Source organism: Microtus oregoni, unplaced genomic scaffold, assembly GCF_018167655.1.
Source record: "Microtus oregoni isolate MIOR12 unplaced genomic scaffold, Mior012 000049F_ref0000343, whole genome shotgun sequence".
NCBI classification, from domain to species: Eukaryota; Metazoa; Chordata; class Mammalia; order Rodentia; family Cricetidae; genus Microtus; species Microtus oregoni.
The window spans coordinates 2,234,131-2,256,618 of NW_024543223.1; the positions used below are offsets into that span (position 1 = coordinate 2,234,131).

The window sequence follows — 22,488 nt, forward strand, 5'->3', positions numbered from 1 at the left end:
GTTATTATATCCAGCTAAACAATCAGGGTTATTATATACAGCTGAATGAGGAGGCAGGGTTAGTTACTCTCTGTGGGAGCAGTCTCTGTAGAGGAGCCGACTCCAGGCCGTAAACATCCAGGTAGGGAAAGCTATGGTGGACGTTTTCTGCACACACTGTCAACATTCATTCTCGAGGAGAGGGACTTTGCCACCATTCCGAGCCTCATTGAGGGGATAGGGGACAGTGAGGCTTTGCCAATCTCCTGTGGGTCTGAGACTTTGTCCTTGACTGGTTGTCTCAAGTCAACAGCATGTACTGAATCAGGACATCACACTCTCAGGGCTTCATTAGATACATAAGACCCTGCCGTAGAAAAAAAACAAAACAGTAAAACAAACTGGTGATTTAAAAGAAAATGGCCCCCAAAGGGAGTGGCACTATTAAGAGATGTGAGTTTGTTGCAGCAAGTATGGCCTTGTTGGAGGGAGTGTGTCACTGTGGAGGTAGACTTTGAGGACTCATATATGCTCAATCCATGCCTAGTAGGTCAGCTCACTTCCTGCTGCCAGGACCGAGATGTAGGGCTCTCAACTCCAGCACTCTGTTTGTCCTCATGCCGCCACATCCCGGCATGATAATAAGGGGCTAAACCTCTGAAGATGTAAGCCACCCCACTAAATGTTTTCTTTATAAGAGTTGCCATGGTCATGCTGCCTCTACACAGCAATAGGAACCCTAACTAAGACACACACAAAAGAAAAATGAGTAACTAAGTGGCCAGCAGCAAGGTAGAAGTGAAAAGGCCACAAGGCAGAGTCATCGCTGTGCCTGTAAGGGGCTAGGTTCTTTCTATATGGAAACAGAGCTAGTTTGACCAACTCATTACATCTCAGAGGGGAAAAAAAAATCTCTGTCCATGCACACAAAACAGCCTTCTGATGCCCAAGTTAGCCACACAGGCTTTGTTTTGTTTGTTGTTTGTTTGTTTGTTTGTTTTTTAGTATTTATTTATTATTCATACAGTATTCTGTCTGTGTGTATGCCTGCAGGCCAGCAGAGGGCACCAGACCTCATTACGGATGGTTGTGAGCCACCATGTGGTTGCTGGGAATTGAACTCAGGACCTTTGGAAGAGCAGTCAGTGCTCTTAACCTCTGAGCCATCTCTCCAGCCCCTTGTTTGTTTGTTTTTGAGATAGGGTCTCACTCCGTCACTCAGGCTGGTTTTAAGCCCTAAGGCTTGACTCAGTTGATCTTTCTGCCCCAGCTTCCCAATTGACTGGAGCTCTAAGTGTGTGTACTACGATGCCCAGCGATGCCCAGCGTAGGTCTCAGTCCTCCCTGTGCTGATTTCTCTTGTCATTGTATAGGTAGACAATGGTGTTGGTAAACCATCACAGTGTGTCTCCACTTCTCTGGGGTACGTCTGCTGCTCTACCGAAGGGCCCAGTTTAGTTCATTCACCAAGATGCCAGCTGTAGAGAGGGCTATGGGTGGTTAGCAGCCGGCCTTCCTCTGACTACGATGGCGTCTTTGAGCATTGACCTAATGGGTGTGGAATTGTTTTCTCACCTTAATCCCTTTATCAAATAAGAAACTGAAGCACAGAGAGGGCTAAAGCCTTGATGAGATCACACAGTAAGCTGTTGTTAACTAGGGAAGGATCTCAGGTCTTTTATGGACTCTGCTGCCATTGCCTTAAGATGTGCTGGCATAGCAAAAGGATTTCTTCCTCCCAGTGCCCAGGAGAAGAATGTCCACGCGGATGAAGCATTTGACACTGAATGGCCAACAGTTTTGCTGTTGTTTTACGAGGTTTTTGTTGTTGTTGTTGTTGTTGCTGTTATTTTTGTTAATTTTTTTTTAAATAGGGGTTGGAGAGATGGTTTAGTGTTAAGATCACTTGTGGCTCTTGCAGAAAGTCTGGTTTCAGTTTCCAGCACCTACAACAGAACCCCCTAACTCCAGTTCTGGGGGTTCTGACACACTCTGGACTCCATGAACACCTGCACACACCTGGCACACATAAACTCAAGCAGGCACACACATACCTAAACATTTTTATGGGTGCTTTTCCCCTTTGCGTGTCCGTGCATCATGTACATGCCTGGTGCCCGCAGAGGGCATTAGATCTCCCGGTCTAGAGTTACAGACATTTGTGTGCTGGGAATCAAGCCCAGATCTGCTGCATCTTAACCACTGAGCATCTCTCCAGCCCTTTTCTTGTGATGTTTTTGTTTGTTTTCAGTAGTGAGGATCCACTCCAGACTTCATGAGTACTAGGCAAACATTCCACCACTGAGCCACATCCCAGCCCTGAATTTCCCAGTATCACAGAGCAGTGGATGATTATCTACAGGGGCCACCATTTGATTCTAAGTGCTTACAGCCATACAGCTAAATGTCAGTGGTTAAAATAGCCAGGTCCATGGAGATGTGGCCTCAGGACAAAGACTTGAGCTCAGACAGCACCTTGGTGTTTCAGATATTAGAAACAGATATTAGCAGGTCCCTAGCCATTGAGACCCTCCACTTGCTTAAATGCTTTTGATAACTCTTCACTGCCTGTGTGTGTGTTTAGTTGCCCAGGGGTCTGGTCTTTAGTAATCTATCCGGTCTCACCATCCCCCCTCTTCAACTACATTGTTGCTACTGGACAGGCTCAGGGTTATGTTGTTCCTTCAAGCTAGAAGTCTCTTGTCTGCATGGCAATCAGCCTGCTATGTCAGCTGATCCAGCTTGTCCTCTGGAGGAACCCCACCCCATGTCCATCCCCACCAATCAGAGGAGACTTTTTTCACCCTCCTTGTTAATCTTCCTCATACTTGAGTTATAGCCCTTGCTGTATTTGTTTGTGCACCCAGCCGTAGTCTTCAAGTATAGTTTTCCAAGGGTGGAACCATATCTAATCTACCTTTGTGCCCCGTGGCATTGCACACTGCGTGGCTTCGCACACTGCCTAGAATGGAGCGGTGTCAGAGTGTTTGCTCGGTGAGTAGTGCCTTGTGAAATGATGTTTCAGAGAGCTTGAATGAAGTCCTTCTCGTGTGCACCCTCATCCTCTCTGCTGTGCAGTACCCCAGGCAAGCTTTTCTTCTGAGATGGACAGTGTAATAAGACCTCTGTCTAGAGCCAGGCGGTGGTAGCCCTCGCTCTTAGTCCCAACACTCGGGAGGCAGAGGCAGGCCTCTGAATTCAAGGCCAGCCTGGTCTACAGAGTGAATTCTAGGACAGCCAGTACTACACAGAGAACACCTTGTCTCAAAACAGACAAACGGAAAGACCTCTGTCTATACTATGACTGAGTATTAAACAATCAAAGCCCCCTCCCCTTTGCTGCCATAGCAATCCACTCTGCTGTTTCTCTTTCACCCCCACAAAATGTTAGAACCGCCCCCCTTCTCTCTCTGAGTCATGCTAGAGAGGTGCTACCAAGTTTTCTCTCTTTGGGATGGGGCAGGAATTTGAGACAGGGTCTCTCTGCATAGCCTTGGCTGTCATGGAATTCACTATGTAGATTCGACTGGCCTCAAACTCACAGAAATCCTCCTGTCTGTCTCCTGAACGCAAGGCATGTGCCACAGCACAATTCTCCTGTCTTCTCTCTCCGCACGATGACCAAACAGCTTCGGCATCCCATGTCAGACTTAAATTAGGGTTTTTTTTTTCCTTCTGTGTCTCTGTCGTCATCATCTGGCTCCGCCTTCTTGACAGTGCTCTGAAACACGTGATTGGCTCAGAGGTCTACCTCCCACCTCCTCCGTGACTGACTCTTGTAGACGTGACAACGGGTTTTGAAGTTAACAGTACGCATTTGTTTGAGCTTACATGTATGTGCACGTATGTGTTGCTGGAGGTGGAACCCAAGGCCTTCTGCATACTAGAAAAGCTCTATCACTGAGTCACTTCTGCAACTCCAGTTGGAACAGGATGGCCATGTCTCCTAAGCTCCTCTTCCATACAGTGTCATTGCAAAAAGGGGGTGATAGTTGCCATGGAGTTTCAAATGAGTAATAGCAGCACGAGGAAGGCAAAAGTTCCCAGTAAGTCGAGGCTTAAGCAACCCTAACCCTGACAGTGAGCAAACAGCCTTCAGCATAAAATGAGCATCTCTCTGTACATTCACGTTTACGTTTGCAGCGAGGGAGCGATAGTTATTCTGTCCACATCCAGGGTTAGCGTGGCAGGGAGACGAAATCAAGTGAAGTGCTTGGAAAGAAGAAAGCTGTGTCCTCGGCTTTCGGTGTGTACCACAACTACTGTCTTCCCCCAGCCTCAGAAACTGTGGTGCTGTGTACTGGGCACTGCCGGGGATAGCGTCATTTTCCTAGCGGGCTCCAGAATAGCTGTTCTTTCCTCCACACCTTGAGAAATACCACTGTGATCAAGAAGTAAGCACAGAATAGCTGTTTGTTACAACTTCAGTGTTTGAACCTGGATACTCAAGTTAAATCCCAGCCCTGCCAGTTCTTCTACAGGAGCCTCTCTGACAGGCCATCTCAATTGAAGAAAAGCCTTCATTTCTTCCTCTGTAAAAAGGAGGTGACAGCCCCCAGTGTGGGAATTTAGTGACCGTATGTGCGTGCATACCAAGCTCACCTCTGTGTCTGCCTTGTGGAACTCCGCGTTTCCTAGTATGAAAACTAAGTACCCTCTACTGGGTGACTATGAGCTCCTGGGCTCAAGCTGCCCTACCAGCCCTGACGAAGGCATCACACTAACCAGCTCTCACGGGAAGAAAGAGCATACAGCTTGGCTTCTGGATGGAAACTAAGTCAAAAGTAGGAATGGCAAATAGAAAAGCCCAAATGTACAGTTGCACCCATTATATGATGTGTGTGATATTAGATGATCCTAATACCCTGAAAGGGGGCAGCTGGAAAGCACATTCAGTGGTGGAGCCCCTGTGGTAGCTCTAGAGAGACCGGAGAAGGGTGGTCATGCCCAGAGTCTAATGGCTGCCCCCTCCGTCTCCGTGCCTGTCTGGATGGGGATCTGAGAGGGAAAAACACATACAAGTGGCCCAGTTTGTTTTGTTTTGTTTTAAACAGGGAAAGAGAGATCCTGAAAAAAGTAAGTTTATGATCTTGTCGACACCATACAAGTTCTGGGAAGATGATGGGCAGGTGGCAGTTGAACCCCTGGGAGAGGAGCCGATTGCTTAGGCTCCGCAGGAAGTGGATGTTTCTAGTTCCCAGGGGCTTGCTGGCCATGCAGTTCTCTTGGGGTTTCCCAGGGGTTTGTTACCCTTCCATTTTTATCCTCACGATACAATTGTAGGGAGGGAAAAAACCAGAAAGCAGGACCCAACACATCTACCAGTGCAGGCCCTGTTCCCAAATCTTTGACTCGGTCTGTGGAGGAGAAAGGCCTTGAGATTTAAGATCAGCGGGCGCTGCTTCTACCTCAGCCCTGTACTTCAGTCCATGTGAATGTGGTGGATTGCCTGACGCCGCTGAGCTGGCTTGCCGTGCCCCACCATTGTGAGGGACTAAACTCCTTGGGAACTGAGCATGCCTTGAAGATGTTAGTTATCGTCCGCCCTCTGGACTGTTGTCACACCCACATAGAGAGTCTAGAGCCATAGTTACGGAGCACATGGCTAGGCTTGTCTTGTGCCAAAACCTAGTACCTGGCACCTACCCTCTTCGAGCCTGATATGGCAGAGTGTTGGACGCACATGGACACGGAACCTTGCTTGTGTGTGGAGGGCTTGGAGACATGTCGAAACCCATGAGGGGAATGAGTGTTCCATTATAGTTGGGTGAAAGAAAAAAAAGACAGCGGCCAGATGAAGGCACAGGAGGCTGTGGGAGGAGCTAAGAGCAGAGGTTTGGGGGTACCTGAGGGAAGCCAGTTGTGGTCAGGGCAGGATATGGTCAAAGCAGCCTATCTGGTGGAGTTGTTAAAGTGACAGCCTCAGGTCCTGGTGTGGTGGTCCTGCCAGGCTTTTCGGTAGGATGACAGCACCGAGGGGGATGCGGTGTGTGTGAGGGATTTGTGCTGAGGAATTCTGTGACGGTGAAGCGGTGTGTGAACGGCAGAAAGCACATGCTCCCTCATCCCTGCTCATGGCTCGCTCAGCCTACATTCTTAGACCCAGGACCATCAGCCCAGGGGTGGCACCACCCACAATGGACTGGGCCCTCCCACTAAGGCACTAAGAAAATGCCTTGTAGGCTTGCTTACAGCATTATTTTGTGGGGGCGTTTTTTTGTTTTTTGGGGTTTTTTTGCCTTTCTTTCATTTTTCTTTTCCTTTCTTCTTTGGGTTCGGGTTTGGGTTTTTTTCGAGACAGCGTTTCCCTGTGTAATCCTGGCTTGGCTGTCCTGGAACTCACTCAAGGTAGACCAGGCTGGCCTTGAATTCAGAGACTCTTTTTCCTGAGTACTGGGATTAAAGATGTGCACCACCACACCCCGAGTATGAAGTTAATTTCTTAATTAAAGTTCCCTTCTCTCAGATAACTAGCTTGTGTCAAGGTGACATAAAGCTATCGGGCCATGCTGTAAGTGTTCTTTCTAGGTGCTTCCAAAGTCTAGAAAGTAAGCTGGGGAGGGGAAGAGCAGAGACCGGATGGTCTGCTCAGGGGGATGGCTGTGTTTAGCAGCAAGGATAAGAGACAGGATCCCAGACGGCCATGATACGTGTGCCTGTAGCTACTCAGGAGGCTGAAACAGGAGGATTACAAATTCAAGGACAGCCTGACATTCTGAGATCCTGTTTCAAAATTTAAATTTTTCTTTAAAAAAGAAAAGGAGCTATGAATTTATAGCCCAGTGTGCTCAAGTAGTCCCCAGCAAGCAAGCAAGCAAGCAGGCAGCAACCTTTTCCTGCTTGGAGTCCTCCGCACCAACAGAGGGCCTCGTGCAGCAAACACAGGTCGCTGAGTTTTAGCTCATTTGTCTGAAGCTTTCATGCAGGCAGAGGATAGGGTGAGTGATCCATTCATTCACCACAGCTCGCCAGGATGACCTCTGGAGGCTCTCAGCTCTGAAAACTGTTCTTCAACCTGTACCAAATCCAGGCACCTTGGAGTCTCAGTTGGTTCTGGGCAGTTCGTTTCCAAATCGTGAAATGTACAGGAGATTAGCACCACCTTGCCGTTTTGTCTGAGCTATAACTGCCAGTCCCAGGGTCCTTGCTGTTGCGTTGGGCATCTGTGACTGTGGGTCCCTCCCAGCTGCTCCTTGGACCTTTCAGAGCAGCTCCCTTTTCTGGACAGAAAGGGAAAGTGTATCCCCCAGTGTGGCTTTCCACCTCCTGGTTCTGAGTGGTTTGGACCCTTTGAGGTTGGCCTGAAGGAATCTCACTATGAGTAGCCAGCATCTGACTAACCAGTGTTCCCTTTATCTGGTGATCAATCCTTTAAAGGCATCTCCTGAAAGCCAGATTTATGGGGGTCAGATAGATTCCAGCAGGGAGGGGTTTCCGCTGCAGCCCAGAGCTGGGGGAGACGGCTGCCACACTTCCGGGTGAGGGGCACTCACGTGGCGCTGAGGAATCCTCTTCTTAGTTCCCCACTATTCCACCCACCATATCCTTTGTGAGGAGAGAGGGAAGAGGAGAAGGCCTGCAGCCTCCAGCCTGCATTCCTAGACACCGACTCACTGCAGCCCGCGGCCACCGGAGCAACAGAGCCCTGGGAAATGTCAAAAGGAGTTATGCTCAGGGGCTCCCTGGCCCTGGCCTCTGTGCCTTGATTTTCTTCCATCTACACTCCGTTCATCAGATGAAAATCAAAGGATAAATTTGATGTTAGCTGCAGATTTAAATAGGGGCTCCCTCCTTGCCTGATTGAATTACAGGGGAGCGTAGTACATCTGGGCTCTGTAGCTGGAGGAAAAAGAGCTTCCAGCCAGCCACCAGCCCTCAGTGTCCTGTGGTACCTCCTTTCCACTCTGCTTCACCCCCCTGTGGCCCTTGTGTGGCCCCCAGCCAAGATCCTGATTCCTTCGAGACTGGCTCAAGAGATTTAATCTCAACTTGAGGTCCAAGGAAAACAGGGAGCCCACCAGCCCCTTATAGGAATGAAAGGATGTTGAAGCTATGTAGAGACCTAACCCAAAGCCTAGACCGGCAGAGGCTTTCTAAAGGCTACGCATCTAGTGCAGAAGTTGAACAGTAGTCTCAATGATATTAACAGCTAGCATTTATCAACTCTTAATGTGTTCCAGACTCAATGCCAAGGGCTTAAGGGGAGTGCATTGTTGCATTCAAACCCAGACAGTCTGGCTCTGGGCCCAGGCTGCACTACCCCAGTCCAGCATGGTGAAGCACAGCCTATCCTGTCTAGCTTAGGTTCAGATCCTGGCTTCCCTTCCTAGTTGTTCAGTTAGATAACCTCAGTGTACCTCAGTTCCTTCCTCTCTAAGGGGGGTGGGGTGGGTACGGCACTACCAAATAGTGGGTTAACCGTCATTCCCAATGTTGCAAGCAGTTCGAGGTGCAGGCTGCGTGGCCATCCCGTGCTCACTCTTCTCCACTGATGAGGTGCAGGCTGCATGCCCCCTCCCCGCTCGCTCTCCACTGCTTCTAGAGCTGCAGTGCTGTCTGCAGTGGTAAATGGGCAAACCTGAATTCAGCATCCACTACAGATGCCAAAACCTTTAATTTTGGAGACAGGGTCTCACTATGCAGCCTGGCTGGCCTGGAACTCTCTATGACAACCAGTCTGGCTTCAAACTCCCAGAGATCCACCTGTCTCTGCTAGAATACCACACTTAGCACTCAGAGCCATTTTTAACCATGTTTCTGCACTGTCTTTGAGTTTTTACTTTTTTTGGTTTTTCTTATTTATTTATTTATTAAGGATTTCTGCCTCCTCCCCGCAACCGCTTCCCATTTCCCTCCCCCTCCCCCCTTTTTTTGGTTTTTCGAGACAGGGTTTCTCTGTAGCTTTGGTGCCTGTCCCGGAACTAGCTCTTGTAGACCAGGCTGGCCTCAATCTCACAGAAATCCACCTGCCTCTACCTCCTGAGTGCTGGGATTAAAGGCGTGCGCCACCACCACCAGGCTAAGTTTTTACATTTTTAAATGGTTGAGGGGGTAAACAAACAAATAAGAAAGCCATAGACTATTTCACATCACCAGAAAATTATACAAAATTCAAATATCAGTATCCACAAATAAAGTTTTATTGAAACACAGCTGTATTTATTTGTTTATATTTTACTGAGGATGCTGTGTTATTGAATATTGAGTAGCTAGGACAGGGTCTATATGATCTTTGACCTATTTGACCTCTAACCCCTTACAGAAGAAAGTGTTTTGCCCCCCTCCAGAGGCATTATTCTTACTGGGGTTGAGATCCATCCTCACTATTAACAAGGTGTTTTCAAGCTGGCAATAACCCCTCAGAACTGTGTTTTTGTCATTTGTTCAGTGGGTGTAACATGTATGTAACATGTATGCAACATGTATGCCGCACAAAGGCTTTTTTGTTTATTTCGTTTTGTTTTTTGAGACAGGTTTTCTCTGTTTAACAGCCCTGGCTGTCCTGGAACTCACTCTGTAGACCAGGCTGGCCTCAAAACTCAGAGATCCACGTGTCTCTGCCTCCTGGGTGCTGGGATTAAGAAAGGCACGTGCCACCACTGCCAGACTGGGCCATTTTAAAACAGTAGAGAATGTTTGGTGAGCACTTAACCCAGGGCCAAGGACATACTACATGCTCAGTGAACGCTCCTTGCCAGGATACAGACCTAGGCTCTTACCACACAGGCCAGCCAGGCTGCACACCCAGCGGGAGAAATGGAAAAGCAGTCCCTTGTCACCTAGGGATCACTTCTGTCTTGGACCTCCCTGTCACCCTTCACTGTGACAAATAGTTGCTGTTTGACTAGGTGTGCATACCAGGTGGGAAGAGCCTGTGTCTCAGCCCTCCTGTCCATCAAGGCCTGGGTGGCTCCTCGTCCCCTCCAGCAGTCTCCCTTTACCCTCTGTAGCCCTCTAGACTCGGGGAGAGGAGATCTTCATGTAGGCTCTGGTTTGGTCTGCTCCTATCCCAGATATCTAGGGCTTTCGCTCTCCTGGACGGCTCCTCATATCATCGTCTCTTCCACCTGTCCATTCTCCGGTGGGAGAAGCATAGTAACACTGGACACTAGCCTACTTTACTTTCTGTCGCTGTGGTAAACACCAGGACCAAAAGCAGCTTGGGGAGGGAAGGGTTTATTTCAGCTTACACTTCCAGGTCAGAGCCCTTCCTTGAGGGGTCAGGAGAGGCGCTCAAGGCAGGAGCCTGGAGTACAAATCTTGAGGAAAGCTACTTCCTACTTGCTCTTTTCATTTTCTGCTAGCTTTATTTATTTTTTATTTTATTTTTATTTTATTTTTTTACGACAAGGTCTTGCTGTAGGTGATGACACACACCTTTATTCCCAGCACGCAGAAGGCAGAGGCAGGTGGATCTCCGAGTTCAAAGACCAGCCTGGTCTACAGAGCGAGTTCCTGGGCATCCAGGGCTACATGAACCCTGTTTTCGAAAACAAAACAAACAACAAAAAGACAGACGCTTCCTACGTAGTACTGGGCCTGCCGCTTTCTCCGGGTTAAAAGTGTGGGCAACTGTACCTGGCCCTCTGCTAGCTTTCTTACACTTTCTAGACTCACCTGCTGGGCCCTCCCACATCAATCATCAATCAAGACAGTTCCTCAGGGACAGGGCCACAGACCAGTCTGATTGAGGTAATTCTTCAGTTGAGGTTTCCCTTGTACAGACGGTGGAAGAAACACCACTGTTTACTGGGATCAATAAGTGACTTATGGGAACGAAGCTGGGTGTCCCAGCCTCATCACTGAATGGCTTTCGGCCAGCAGCAAGTCACCTAATCTCTGGCCACTTCACTTTCCTATAATATAAAGTGGGGATGATTCCATCTCAGAGAATGCCTACCCTGGGCCCTGTTTCCTTGTCCGGCAGCACAGCCCTGCCCCAGAGTGGAAGTGACCAGCTCCCTTGAGGCTGTCCCCAGACCAAGCCAGAGGGAGTAGGTGGATGGGAGTCCCCACACCAGGACAGAACCAGTCCGGAGCTGAAGATGTTTCTAGGGAGCGGCCTCCCTTTCTGGAGAGACCCCCACCTCCCGTGGGTGTCTCTCTGCCGATGCTGGCTGACGTGCTTTTCACGTCTCTGCCGAGTCAGTCCCGCGGGCAGCTCTTCAGGCTGGGGACATTCGGACTCGGATGTGTTGGCCCTCCCGCGCTGTCCCGCCCTGAGCTGTGCGGTGGACTCGCGGATACCTCCAGTTATTGTCTACCGCGCTTGCCTGCAGCCTCGCTCCCGCCCGGGCTCCACCCCTCACTGCGAGCTCTGTTTCCTAAGAGCTGCTCCAACCACACACCTCGGTTCTGCCCGAGCCCCTCCTCTTCCTCCCTCCCTCATTCGGGGTGGGTGGGACTGAAGGCCGGGACTAACTTGACAGCAGCATCTCATTTTTAGCTAATCACCGGCCCCTTCCCCAGAATGCCTGAGTGTCCACAGCCTCTGAAGAGAGGTGCTTCTCCCGCAGCCCCGAGGAGCCACGGGGCTCCCGAGCACTAGGGAGGAGAAGCACCACCCTTGTGCCCCTGCGGGAATCTGCCAGGGAGCCAGGGGCCTAGAGTCCTCTCTCCTGCTCCGGAGGCAGAGGTGAGCACCGGGCGGCCGGCTCCAACCAGAGGTGCCGGGAACCCCGCCTGTCATGGTGGCCGTCTGCAGCCAGCCTGAGGCACTCCCAGACGGGGTTGCAGCTGAGCCTGTTTATCTGGTGTGGGAAGAAGATGGGGAGTTACTTGTCTGTCCCGGCTTACTTCACCTCCAGAGACCCCTTTAGGTGAGTTGCTCTCCAAGTCCTCCTCCTCATCCCCTCTCCCGGCCCCTGCTCCTGAGGGGAAGGCTGATGTCTTCCTTGTTCTCCTGACTTCACTTGTGCCTGGTTTTGCCAGAAGAGCTTATACCAGGGCAGAAGCGGCCTGGAAAGAGCACCCCGATGTCCTGAAAACAGGGAGGTGAAGGAAGCGCCTAGGAGCCCGGGCTTGCCTTCCTAACGCACCTTGGTTGTTGCCGTTTCTGGGGAGAACCACAAGTGGGTTGCCTTCTGTAACCCTCTCATGTCTTACCTACAGGCCGTGCTGCCTGCCCAGGAGTTAGTCCCAACAAGCAGGATGGGCAGGTTTTGCCAAACTGAAAGCTGGCAAGGCCTGGGTGTAAGTAGCCTGGTACACAGTAGGCACTGTGTATGTGTTCTCTTAATAGCAAGCATATTTGCCCTGGCCTTGAATGGTCTCTTAGCTCCCGTGAGTGAAGTTTCTGGGTCAGCCCCCAGGTCTGAGTGTCCACAGGGGCTCTCTGTGGGCCCTTCCACAAGGAGGCGTGAAACTTTCTTCCCCTGACCTGTCTGTCTCTGCTCTTTGCCCCACCCCACCTTCAAGAGAAACTCCCCAGGGGGTTTCTGGCCCTCTGGGTCCCTTCTGAATGGAGCCATTCCTGCCTGGGGTGGGGCTTGTTTTTATTCTTTGGGAGAAACCTGTTTTTCTGAGGGCTGCCTCCCCTCTACCAGTAGTCCTGCCTAACTTTTTCTTCCAGCTTCCCCAGCCCAGCTTGGTGACCAGATCTCACTCCTAGGATAGTAATCTGTGGCTGTCCCTGGGCAGAAGAGCTGCTACCACGAGGTTTCAGTGAATGACTGGGCCCTTGTAGAGTTCTGGGAAGCAGAGACTGAGAGGGACTGGTCTCAGTGACACAGCAACCATCCTGCTAGGCACTTCAGGCTTTTGTCTGTCAAGCCTGAAAAGAGACTGTGAAGCCCCATTTTACTGATGAAGCTCCCAGACTCAACAGCGGCAAAATGCAAGGCTTGCTTTGGTTTTGGAGTTTCTCGTCCTTGGGGGTTAGAGGGCTGCAGCTGCCTCTGTCCACATCTCCCTCACACACCTGCTCTCAGGTTCACTTTCCCCTCAGCAGAGCAGAAAAGGGATGTTTTTGCCAGGTTTATTGAGGTCTTAGTTTTGTTTTTTTCTGAATTGTGGAAAGAAGTTGCTCTGAGTTTAGGAGGTGGATTTTACCTTGCGGAATCCAAATGCCAAGTGGTGTAGTAGCCATTTTTTTCGGGTCCTTGTTCCTCTAAGTCCTGGAAAGGAATCTTGGGGGAAGGGTTGTTCCTTTGGCGACCAGGAACACTGTGCCCTTTTAATCTGTGTGGTCATGAGCTTCTCTGGAGCTGGAGCAGGTAATGAACTTCTGAGAGCTGGGTCCCCAGGGCCTCCCAGGTCCAACAGTCCTTTGTCTTGTTCTACACCAGCCTCTGGGAAACCTGATGACCTCACCTCCATTCCCCAGGCTCTGTTTGCCCAGCTGGAATCAAAAGGGCACTGGCTTGCAGTGGACCCTCAGCCCTCTCCACATTCCTGAAGCTACTGCTGAAGGGGGGCAGCACGAGGCTTTGTGCCCCAGGGGAGGGACCGCCTGAACTCTCTGCTTTCCAAGCTTTCGGGCTAAATCACTACCTGGTCATAAAGCTGCCTGCCACCAGCCCCCTCCTTCCTATGTGTGCTCCTCTGTGACCAAGTGCCTGTCCCCTCCCGAGGCCTGTTTGTTCCTACACAGAAGGCAGGGATGAGACTTCCTGGGCTCCTGAACCAGAGCCCTTCCTGGATTGTGTCAAACAAGTTAAGTCCTTGACCCTCAGGCCTCCGGAGGAGTAAAGTCCTGGAGTTCTGGGCTGTGGTTGCAAGGAAGGTGACGCAACCAGATTCCATGGGACGTGATCAGGCGTGACCATGTGATGGGGAAAGAGGGAGATGGGAAGGAAGGGTGTCATCCCTGTACCCTGTACACCCCCCGGCCTGGCAGTCCTCACTAGCAGAGAGTACATGGTCTTCCTTGTCTGCCCCAGGTAAGGAAACACCTCAGACTGTCCGCTTACAGAAGACGTAAATTAGGGAGTGGTCTTTTTGTGTAGTGCCGATGAGGCCACAGCCTCACACATTTATCAGTGGGAGCTCTTGCCACTGAGTTATGTTCCTCAGTCGGAAGAGTGACGGGTGCCCTCTTCACCCCATCTTTGAAGAAATTCCCTAGTGTAGAATTTCCCTTAATGTCCAACATTGCTTTAATGAGCTTGCTTCCTACATTATCTCTTGAAGAAAACAAACACAGCTTTGCATTATAAATTAGCAACCCATGTTTAAAAAGAAAACTTACTCAACATAGTAATAAGCTTTGGCAGCCTCCCTTCAGCCTTCTGAGACTTTCTTATCTGAAGAAGCGAAGGGCTTGGATCAGGTAAATGGTTCCTAACTGTAACTTGTTTGGCTACTCAGGCATGCAGACTTTCCCCTCCCGGGGAGAGGAAGCCCTCTGTGAAGCTGCACACTTTATTTGAACCGCCAGCCTCCTGGCTTTACAGTTCACGCCATGGTTGAGCAGAAACTTGGTGTATGTCGGGTGGATTCTGTAAAAACGGAATAACAACTTTAGTCCACACGAGGCGCAGTGTATTTGCAGATGATTTCAATCCATAGGGTCTTCGGGGAGAAGCACCAGAGGGGGTGTGGCGGTGGATCCATGACCCTGTTCATATCTACCCTGGTGGGCCCTGGAGGACAATTGGCACCCCTACTTCGTGGTACCCTCCGGTTATGTAGCTTCTTTTTCTCCTACTTAGCCTAGTCCAAACTCAGAGACAAGAGGCTGACAGCAGCAGCCAGAGCTACTTCTCGAGAGATGAGAGCATCCAGCTCCGCCGTCCCCAGGACATGGGAGGGCCTGTGCTTTAATTTGTGTAAACCCACCCAAGTGATGGCTCTTCAGTTCCCTCACGCCACAGGCTTGAGAGCTTACCTGTAAACATCGGTCTGGTTTGGATGTGTGTGAAGGTGGGGCCTGTATCACTTGGCTTCTCTCAGCACTTACCTGGTCGGTTGGTCCTTAGGTGTTGTAGATGCACAGTAATGAGGCCCTGATTGCTAAGACTCCACGAAATTCATTCCAGCACCTCTCCTTTCTCCCGGAAGCCTGCTTAATTCTAGGTGAATAGATCTGTATTCCCTGGGTGTGGAGGGAAGAGGGTCCATCTCCATTGCCCTTACTGTTCTCAAATTGGAGAAGAAAGGAAATGGAAGACTTCCTGGGCAGCTGCTGTGACTGCCCCTTGGGGGTTTTTCACCTGATGTCATTTTCACAGCTCCACGAGAGTCACTGAGCAGCTGGCTTCAGTGAAAGGTGGCGGTTACCTGGGAAAGTCTCAGCTGGTCACTGATGCCTTCTCTGTAGAGTCAGGGCGGAGGGAAGTAGCGCCCTGTTCTCATTCACCCTGTCTGTCTGCCCAGCCTTTCAAAGGCTCCCCTTAGGTTCAGCTCCTGTCCCTGGCCTCCTGTGTGTCTCTCTGAGGTTTTTAACTCTGCATACCTGATTCCTCAGGAGCCCTGGTTTTTCTGACCCACCATTACTGCCTCCTAGCTGGGTGCTTTGGGGTCTGAGCCAGAGAAGACTGACTTGTTGAAGCTCTCACAAATTGAAAGCTGGGGGCGGGGAGGAAAGGCATGGCTTATGAGACTCGGAGGTGGGACAGACATCTTTGCATGGTGCCCCCTTTCCACGGTGTATTTTGGAGTCTGTGACAGACATTACCACTGGAGAACAGAACAGTGGGTCCATGAATGAAGAGAATGGATGTTCCCAGTTACACTGGCTAAGCTAAGGGGGAAACAGCATGAAGGGCTAGCACTCAACTTGGGCTGTCACGGTTCCAGTCTTCCAGTTACTGGAGACAGGAATCCTGAAGCCTGGCAGTTTAGACATGCCGTGTCTGAGGTAAGCTGCGGCGGAGATGGTCACAGCTTCGTCACCTGGGTGTTGATCAACTAATAGCAGGTATCGTTAATAGCTCAGCTAGCGCTCTGAAGTCTCCAGTGGCCTGAGAGTCCCGTCGAGTTCCTTGTCAAGAGCAGAGCTTAAGGGACCTGCAGCCAGTTCTGTCAGCTGCTCGCCGTCCTGTACTTCAGGCACCTGTGCAGTATCTGGCCGTACTCTACAAAGACATTCCATGACACACAACGTGCGTTGGCGATGTCGTTCTCCAGCCAGGTGTGCTTCCCAGGAGGCTGGTGTGGCTGCTACTGCGTGCCTACACTTGTTTCTCTGCCTGTTCCCTTGCCTGGCAAGAGCTACTTGCAGTGAACAAAAGCAGGATACTGGCAGTAGAAAGGAGGGTGTGTTCTGGTGCTCCCATACCCTGAGGTGGCGCACATACCATTGTGAGGGTGTAACAGAGCCCAGGCCTGCAGTCGGGTACAAATATGCCTGCACCAGCTTTTCACTACAGCAGACTGGAAAGGGACAGGTCTGATGACTTGGGACCTTAGTACTCCCGCGTTAGCTCATGGTTACTCCTGACACATGGTTCCTGCACCATTTTCAGCTTGAAAACATTTGCTGAAGGCCTACTCTGCCTAGCCCATGGCCTGGATACTGAGTGTACCAAGAGGGACTAGGACCCTGTCTCTCCTCTCAAGGACTTTACAGTCTGATGAAAGAGAAGGCCGCTTACACAAGAGTGTGAAGTCAGGAGTGGGAAGACGAGAAGCCCTTGCTTCTAGTGCTGGCTTTCCTGCTAGGTGCCTCCCAGTCACTCAGAACCATTTACCCTCACAGCCACTCTGAGTGCCTGAGACCATCTTACCGTTTCACAGATGAGAAAGGGGATAACCCAGATCAGGTAGGTGGCAGGTGGTGTTTCTGAGATAAGAGACCTCAAGTAGCTCCTTGGACACTTCTAGGAGACACATTTTCACAATCAAACTTCCTGTTCCTGGCTGGGTAGCGGTGGCACATGCCTTTAGTCCCTGCACTCAAGAGGAAGAGGCAGGGGGATCTCTGAGTTTGAGGTCAGCCTGGTCTACAGAGTGAGTTCCAGGACAGCCAGGACTAATCAGAGAAACTCTGTTTCAAAACACCAAAATCAAAACAGACAAACAAACAAACCCAACTTCCTGTTCTCTAGATCAGTCTTTCAGTCTTTCTGTTCCTTTTTGCACGGTGCTCCCTGAGCCCAGGTAGATGCTTCGGCTGGGAGAGCACTCCAGAACCCTGCGCTTTGATCAGTTGTTTTATGTAAGAGTCGCTGTCCTGCTAGACCTTGGAGCAGGATCCTGACGTTGGCTGTTAATTACATCTGGCTAACAAAGCTTCTAAGAAAGCCAGGCATGGTGATGAATGCCTTTACTGTCAGTACTTGAAGATGGACATCTCTGCGTTCCATGGAAGCTAGGGCTACATAGTCAGACCCTGTCTCAAACACAGCCCTCTAAGGGAACTTGTCCAAGCTGGGTATAGTGGGAGGTAAGGCAGGAGGATTACTGTGAGCTCAGGACTATCTTGGGTTACAGAGTGAACATCTATCACAGAACAAACAAACAAAAAAAAAAAAACAATAACAAGGCCAGGTATGGTAACATACATTTAACCCCAGCACTCAGGAGCCGGACACAGGAGGTTCTCTGAGTTGGAAGCCAGCCAGTTGGAAGCTATATAGTTAAGTTTCAGGATAACCAGGAGTACACAGAAAGACTCAAAAAAAAAAAAAAAAGTTGTACAAAGCTGCCTAACTAGTGCAATGACATGAGCTGTCACCTCTAACTTCAGTTAACATTTGTTTTGTCCCTGCTGTGCTGGGCCTTTTATATAAGCTATCTGTGCGTTTATACCCATATATACCTGTTGTCTCATTCATCTCCACAGCGGTCTGTTCACAGGTGAGGAACTGAGCAGAAAGGTAAAGTATCTTACCCAGGCACAGTCAGTAAGTGGCAGGTCTAGGAGCCCTACCAAGGGGCTACAGCAGGTAGCCAGTGTAGGGGAGGCAGAGCGTTTGCCACTTACAGTAGGCAGTCTATCCTCACAGTGTAGGTGCCTACAATCCCAGCTACTTGAGAGGCTTAGGCAGAAAGATCTCTTGAGTCCAAGACCAGGCTGGGCAATATAGTAAGACCCATCTCAATAAAAGAGAGTCTAACTGAAAGGAAGGAGGTACATTGACTGGGTGGCCAGGGAGCCGGCTCTGAGCTGTGTGTGCTGGGAGGCTCAGGAAGGAGATGGAGGTGCCAGTGCAAACACAGGTTGAGGGACACTGAACCGACTGAACTAGCCCACCAGGTGACAGCTATTACTCTTAAGGCTAAGAAAATTAACAAATTTCACCAGACGTGGTGGCGCCCACCTTTGATCCTAGCACTCAAGAGCCGAGGCCAGAGTTCAAGGCCAGCCTGGTCTACAGAGAGAGTTCCAGGACAGCCAGAACTACATAGTGAGACTCTACCTGCCTGTCCTGGAACCACTTGGCTGCTGACAGCCATCTATAACCCCTTCCAGGAGATCTGATACCTTCTCATTTCACAGGTACTAGGTACCCAGACACACATCAAGGCAAACACTCATACACAAATTGTTACAAAGCAGGGGGCTGCTTGTTCGTCTCGGCTGCCCGGCTAGCTTAGCCCCAAAATAACCACACAGAAATTGTATTCATTAAAACACTTCTTGGGGGCTGGAGAGATGGCTCAGTCGTTAAGAGCATTGCCTGCTCTTCCAAAGGTCCTGAGTTCAGTTCCCGGCAACCACATGGTGGCTCACAACGGTCTGTAATGAGGTCTAGTGCTCTTCTGGCCTGCAGACATACACACAGACAGAATATTGTATAATAAATAAATAAATAAATATTTAAAAAAAAATAAAACACTTCTTGGCTCATTAGCTCTAACTTCTTATTGGCTAACTCTTATATTTTCATTTAATCCATTTCTGTTCATCTGTATCTTGCCACATGGCTGTGGCTTACCGGGTAAAATTCTAACCTGCGTCTGTCTCAGGCAGAGGATCCATGGCTTCTCCCTGACTCTGCTTTCTTCTTCCCAGAAATAAGTCCTGTCTTTTCTGCCTACCTAAGTTCTGCCCTATTAGGCCAAGGCAGTTTCTTTATTCATTAACCAATACAAGCAACACACAGAGGGGACTCCCACATCACCTCCCCTTTTCTGTTTAGATAAAAAGGAGATTTTACATAAAATTAATAAATCTGTATAAATGTGTATAATAGATGTGCCAAAATATTTAAATGAAAAAAATGGTACAATAAACTATGGAAAAGCCTTAAGTTGTCAAGAAAAGAAAAGAACAACTCAGGCTAATTACAATACTAAAAATTGTGGCTGGGCATTAGTGGCACATGCCAATGATCCCAGCACTCAGGAGGCAGAGGCAGGCAGATCTCTGAGCTTGAGGCCAGCCTGGTCTACAGAGCAAGTTCCAGTATAGCTAGGGTTACACAGAGAAAAAAAGCGTGTGTGTGTGTGTGTGTGCGCACGCGCGCGCACGCGCGCGCACACGTGCGCTCGCACAATCTATTCTGAAATTTACAACTCCAATGAAATGGGCTTTTTTTTCAAGTCTTGCCAAGTAGTTGAGGCCAGTTTAGCCAACAGTAAGAAATAATAGAAGTTTCTCAAGAAAGGAGAGAGAAAGAGAAAATATTAATGACAATAGTCAAGGCCTAGTGGCGGCTAGCTTATTGCAGGGAACTAGAGGCAGAAGAATTAGGAGTCTGCCCTGGGGCTGCACTGTGCTTTTGTGGCCTACCTGTGATTCTGTCTCAAAAAAGGAAGGAAGATTTATTTTTTTAAAAAAAGACCCTTAGAACCTCACTATGTGGCTGCCCTAGGACTCAAACATAGGTCTCAGACTCAGATCCTCCTGCCTCAGCCTCCTAAGTGCTGGGATTAAAGGAATGCTCTACCATCCCCTGATGGGAGCCATAAGGCTGACTCCTTGGATAAAGGCCCCCTGACCCAGAGCACAAGTCAAGGGAGGAGACAACCAGCTCCACAGAGCTCTCCTGAGCAGCATCTGTGTGAGCACACAGGTATATATGAGCACAGTAAACGGTTGTAAGTGCTGTCCCTGCTGAGCTGGTGTGACAGTTGATAGTGTAGTCTGACCCCTCACAAAGCCACAGTAGGAAGTGAGGAATCTGCTTGAATATACAATGTATATTTGTATGAACATTTTTAAAAATGACAAGGTCTCACTGTGTCCTTAGAACTCCCTATGTAGACCAGGCTGGCCTCTATTGCAGAGACCCGCCTGCCTCTGCCTCCTGAGTGCTGGGATTAAAGACATGCGCCAAACAAGCCTGGCTCAAAAATATTTTGTCAATTGTGTATGGCGTACGTGTTCATAATCTCGGTACTCAGGAGGTGGAGATGAACAGATCAGAAGTCCAAGGTTCTCTTCGGTTAGTTCGGCTACATGAGACCCAGTGTTGAACAACAACAAAAAGCCTCTGAACTGCCTCCCCCGTATTAACTACCTCTGGCAGCCATTCTTCCTCACTGTCCTGCACACTCTGTTGCTGTGAAAAGGCACACTTCCTCCAACAAGGACACACCTCCTAATCCTTTTCATCCTTCCAGTCAGCCCCACTCTCTTGACTAAGCATTCAAATATATGAGCCTGTGGGGCCAGTCTTACCCAGATCACCAAGCTCATATGCTGAATTTGTGGGATGAGGTGGTTTTTGTTTTGTTTTTGAGACAGGTTTTCTTTGTATCGCGGGGTAAGTGCTGGGATTAAAGGTGCACCACTCTCACCAGCCAGCCTGATGAAGTGTTTGTTTTAACTTGTTTGTTTGTTTTGGATTTTGTTTTATTGGGACCACAGAGATGGCTCAGTGGTTAAAAGCACTTGTTGCTCTTGCAGAGGGACCTGGGTTCAGTTCCCAGCCCCTCTGTGATGCTCTCTAGCATTCTTTTTTTTTTTAAATATTTATTTATTTATTATGTATACAATGTTCTGTCTGTGTGTATGTCTGCAGGCCAGAAGAGGGCACCAGACCTCATTACAGATGGTTGTGAGCCACCATGTGGTTGCTGGGAATTGAACTCAGGACCTTTGGAAGAGCAGGCAATGCTCTTAACCTCTGAGCCATCTCTCCAGCCCGCTCTCTAGCATTCTTGACTGCAGTTCTAGAGGATTTATGTCTTAGGCATTGTGCATGACTTGATAGACATATATACATGCAGACGAAACATCCACTCAAAAGAAACTGAGTCTTTTTTAAGATTTTATTAATTTTAATTATTTTAGTTTAATGTATATGTATCAGGCCCCAAAAAAACCTAAGAATTAAATGGCTAACTGGTGCCTGTTAGCATGCCAAAGCACACTGGCCTCCAGGCTCATTCGGTGTCACAACAACCTCTTTTTAGCTCTTTTCTCCCACCATCTACCCTAACCTTCTACTGCTCCTGAACTTCCCTGTGCTGGCTTCTCATTCCCTGATAACCCTGCTATTTATTAAGGCTGTGCTTCTCTCTCTCTCTCTCTCTCTCTCTCTCTCCCTCTCTTGGCCCCTCCCACCTTCCCTCCTAGTCTCATCTGTCCACAATCTCTTGATCTCCCCATCTCCCTCCTCTTATGGCCCTGTCCATTCTGCTAGCCATATTCAGTTTACTATTTTGACTGTCTGCTCTGGACCCTTCCAATGCCTCTGGTTGTAGTCTCCCTCATATCTACAATAAAAACTTTCCCCTCAACCATGCCCTGGAGCCATGGTGTCTTTGGTTTATAGCGTCTATCAGTGAGTAGGTATGTGTGTGAGTGCAGGTGGCGCTCTCAGAGGCCAGAGGTGTTTGGACCCCCACTATGAAGATGTGAGCAATTGGGAACCAGTGAGGAGTGCTGGGAACACACTCTGGCTCTTTGCTGTGATGCTGTCAGTGAGTGCTGAGCCTGGTGACAGACTTCTTCATGCTGAGCTTTCTTCTCCCCGCCTCCTTTTTCTCTCCTCAGGAAACACCGCCATAGCCAGCAGTGGTGATGGATGGTGGTGGTTTGAATCCCAGCATTCAGGAGGCAGAGGCAGGCAGATCTCTGAGTTCAAGGCCAGCTTGGTCTACAGAGCTAGTTCTAGGACAGAGCTGTTACACAGAGAAACATTGTCTTTGGGGGGGGGGGGGGCACCATCATACTGTGACTTTTGAAGATGGGTTGGTTGAAATTTTGTTGATCACTGAAACATCTATCTAGAGTAAAGGTTCTTTTTTTAACATTTTTAAAAATGATCTATTCTTATTTTATGTGCATTGGTGTTTTGCCTGCATGTATATCCATATGAGGGTGTCAGATCCCCTGGGAGTAGAGTTACAGACAGTTGTGAGCTCCATTCAGGTGCTGGGAATTGAACCCAGGTCTTCTGGAAAAGCAACCAGTGCTCTTAACTGCTGAACCATCTCTCCAGCTCTGAAAGGTTGTTTGTTTGTTTGTTGAGACAGGGTGTCTCTGTGTAGCCTTGGTTGTCCTGGATCTTGTTCTGTAAACCAGGCTGGCCTCAAACTCAGAGGTCCACCACCCGGCAGTGAGGTTGTTAACTGGGGCTGTGCATGAACTTGAGGGCTACCCACACACCCCACACATACATTATATGTGCATTTTTCTAGGGGAGGATTCTTTGGTCTTCGCAGCTTCTCTCA

At 49.3% G+C, this 22,488-nt stretch overlaps 1 protein-coding gene across 2 annotated transcripts in view; it reads left to right on the forward strand.

Annotated features, from left to right (window-relative positions):
* The window catches only part of LOC121436566 (LIM domain kinase 2), a 68,350-nt gene that overhangs the window by 26,562 nt on the left and 19,300 nt on the right, over positions 1–22,488 (forward strand). Inside the window, exon 1 of one of the 2 annotated variants that reach the window (XM_041636570.1) lies at positions 11,396–11,798. The exons of the other annotated variant lie outside the window; for it this stretch is intronic. Within the exon in view, the coding sequence (XP_041492504.1) occupies positions 11,746–11,798 (53 nt within the window). The 5' untranslated portion in view covers positions 11,396–11,745. Of the gene's footprint in view, positions 1–11,395; positions 11,799–22,488 lie in introns of those variants that run through there. 2 annotated transcript variants of the gene reach the window in all.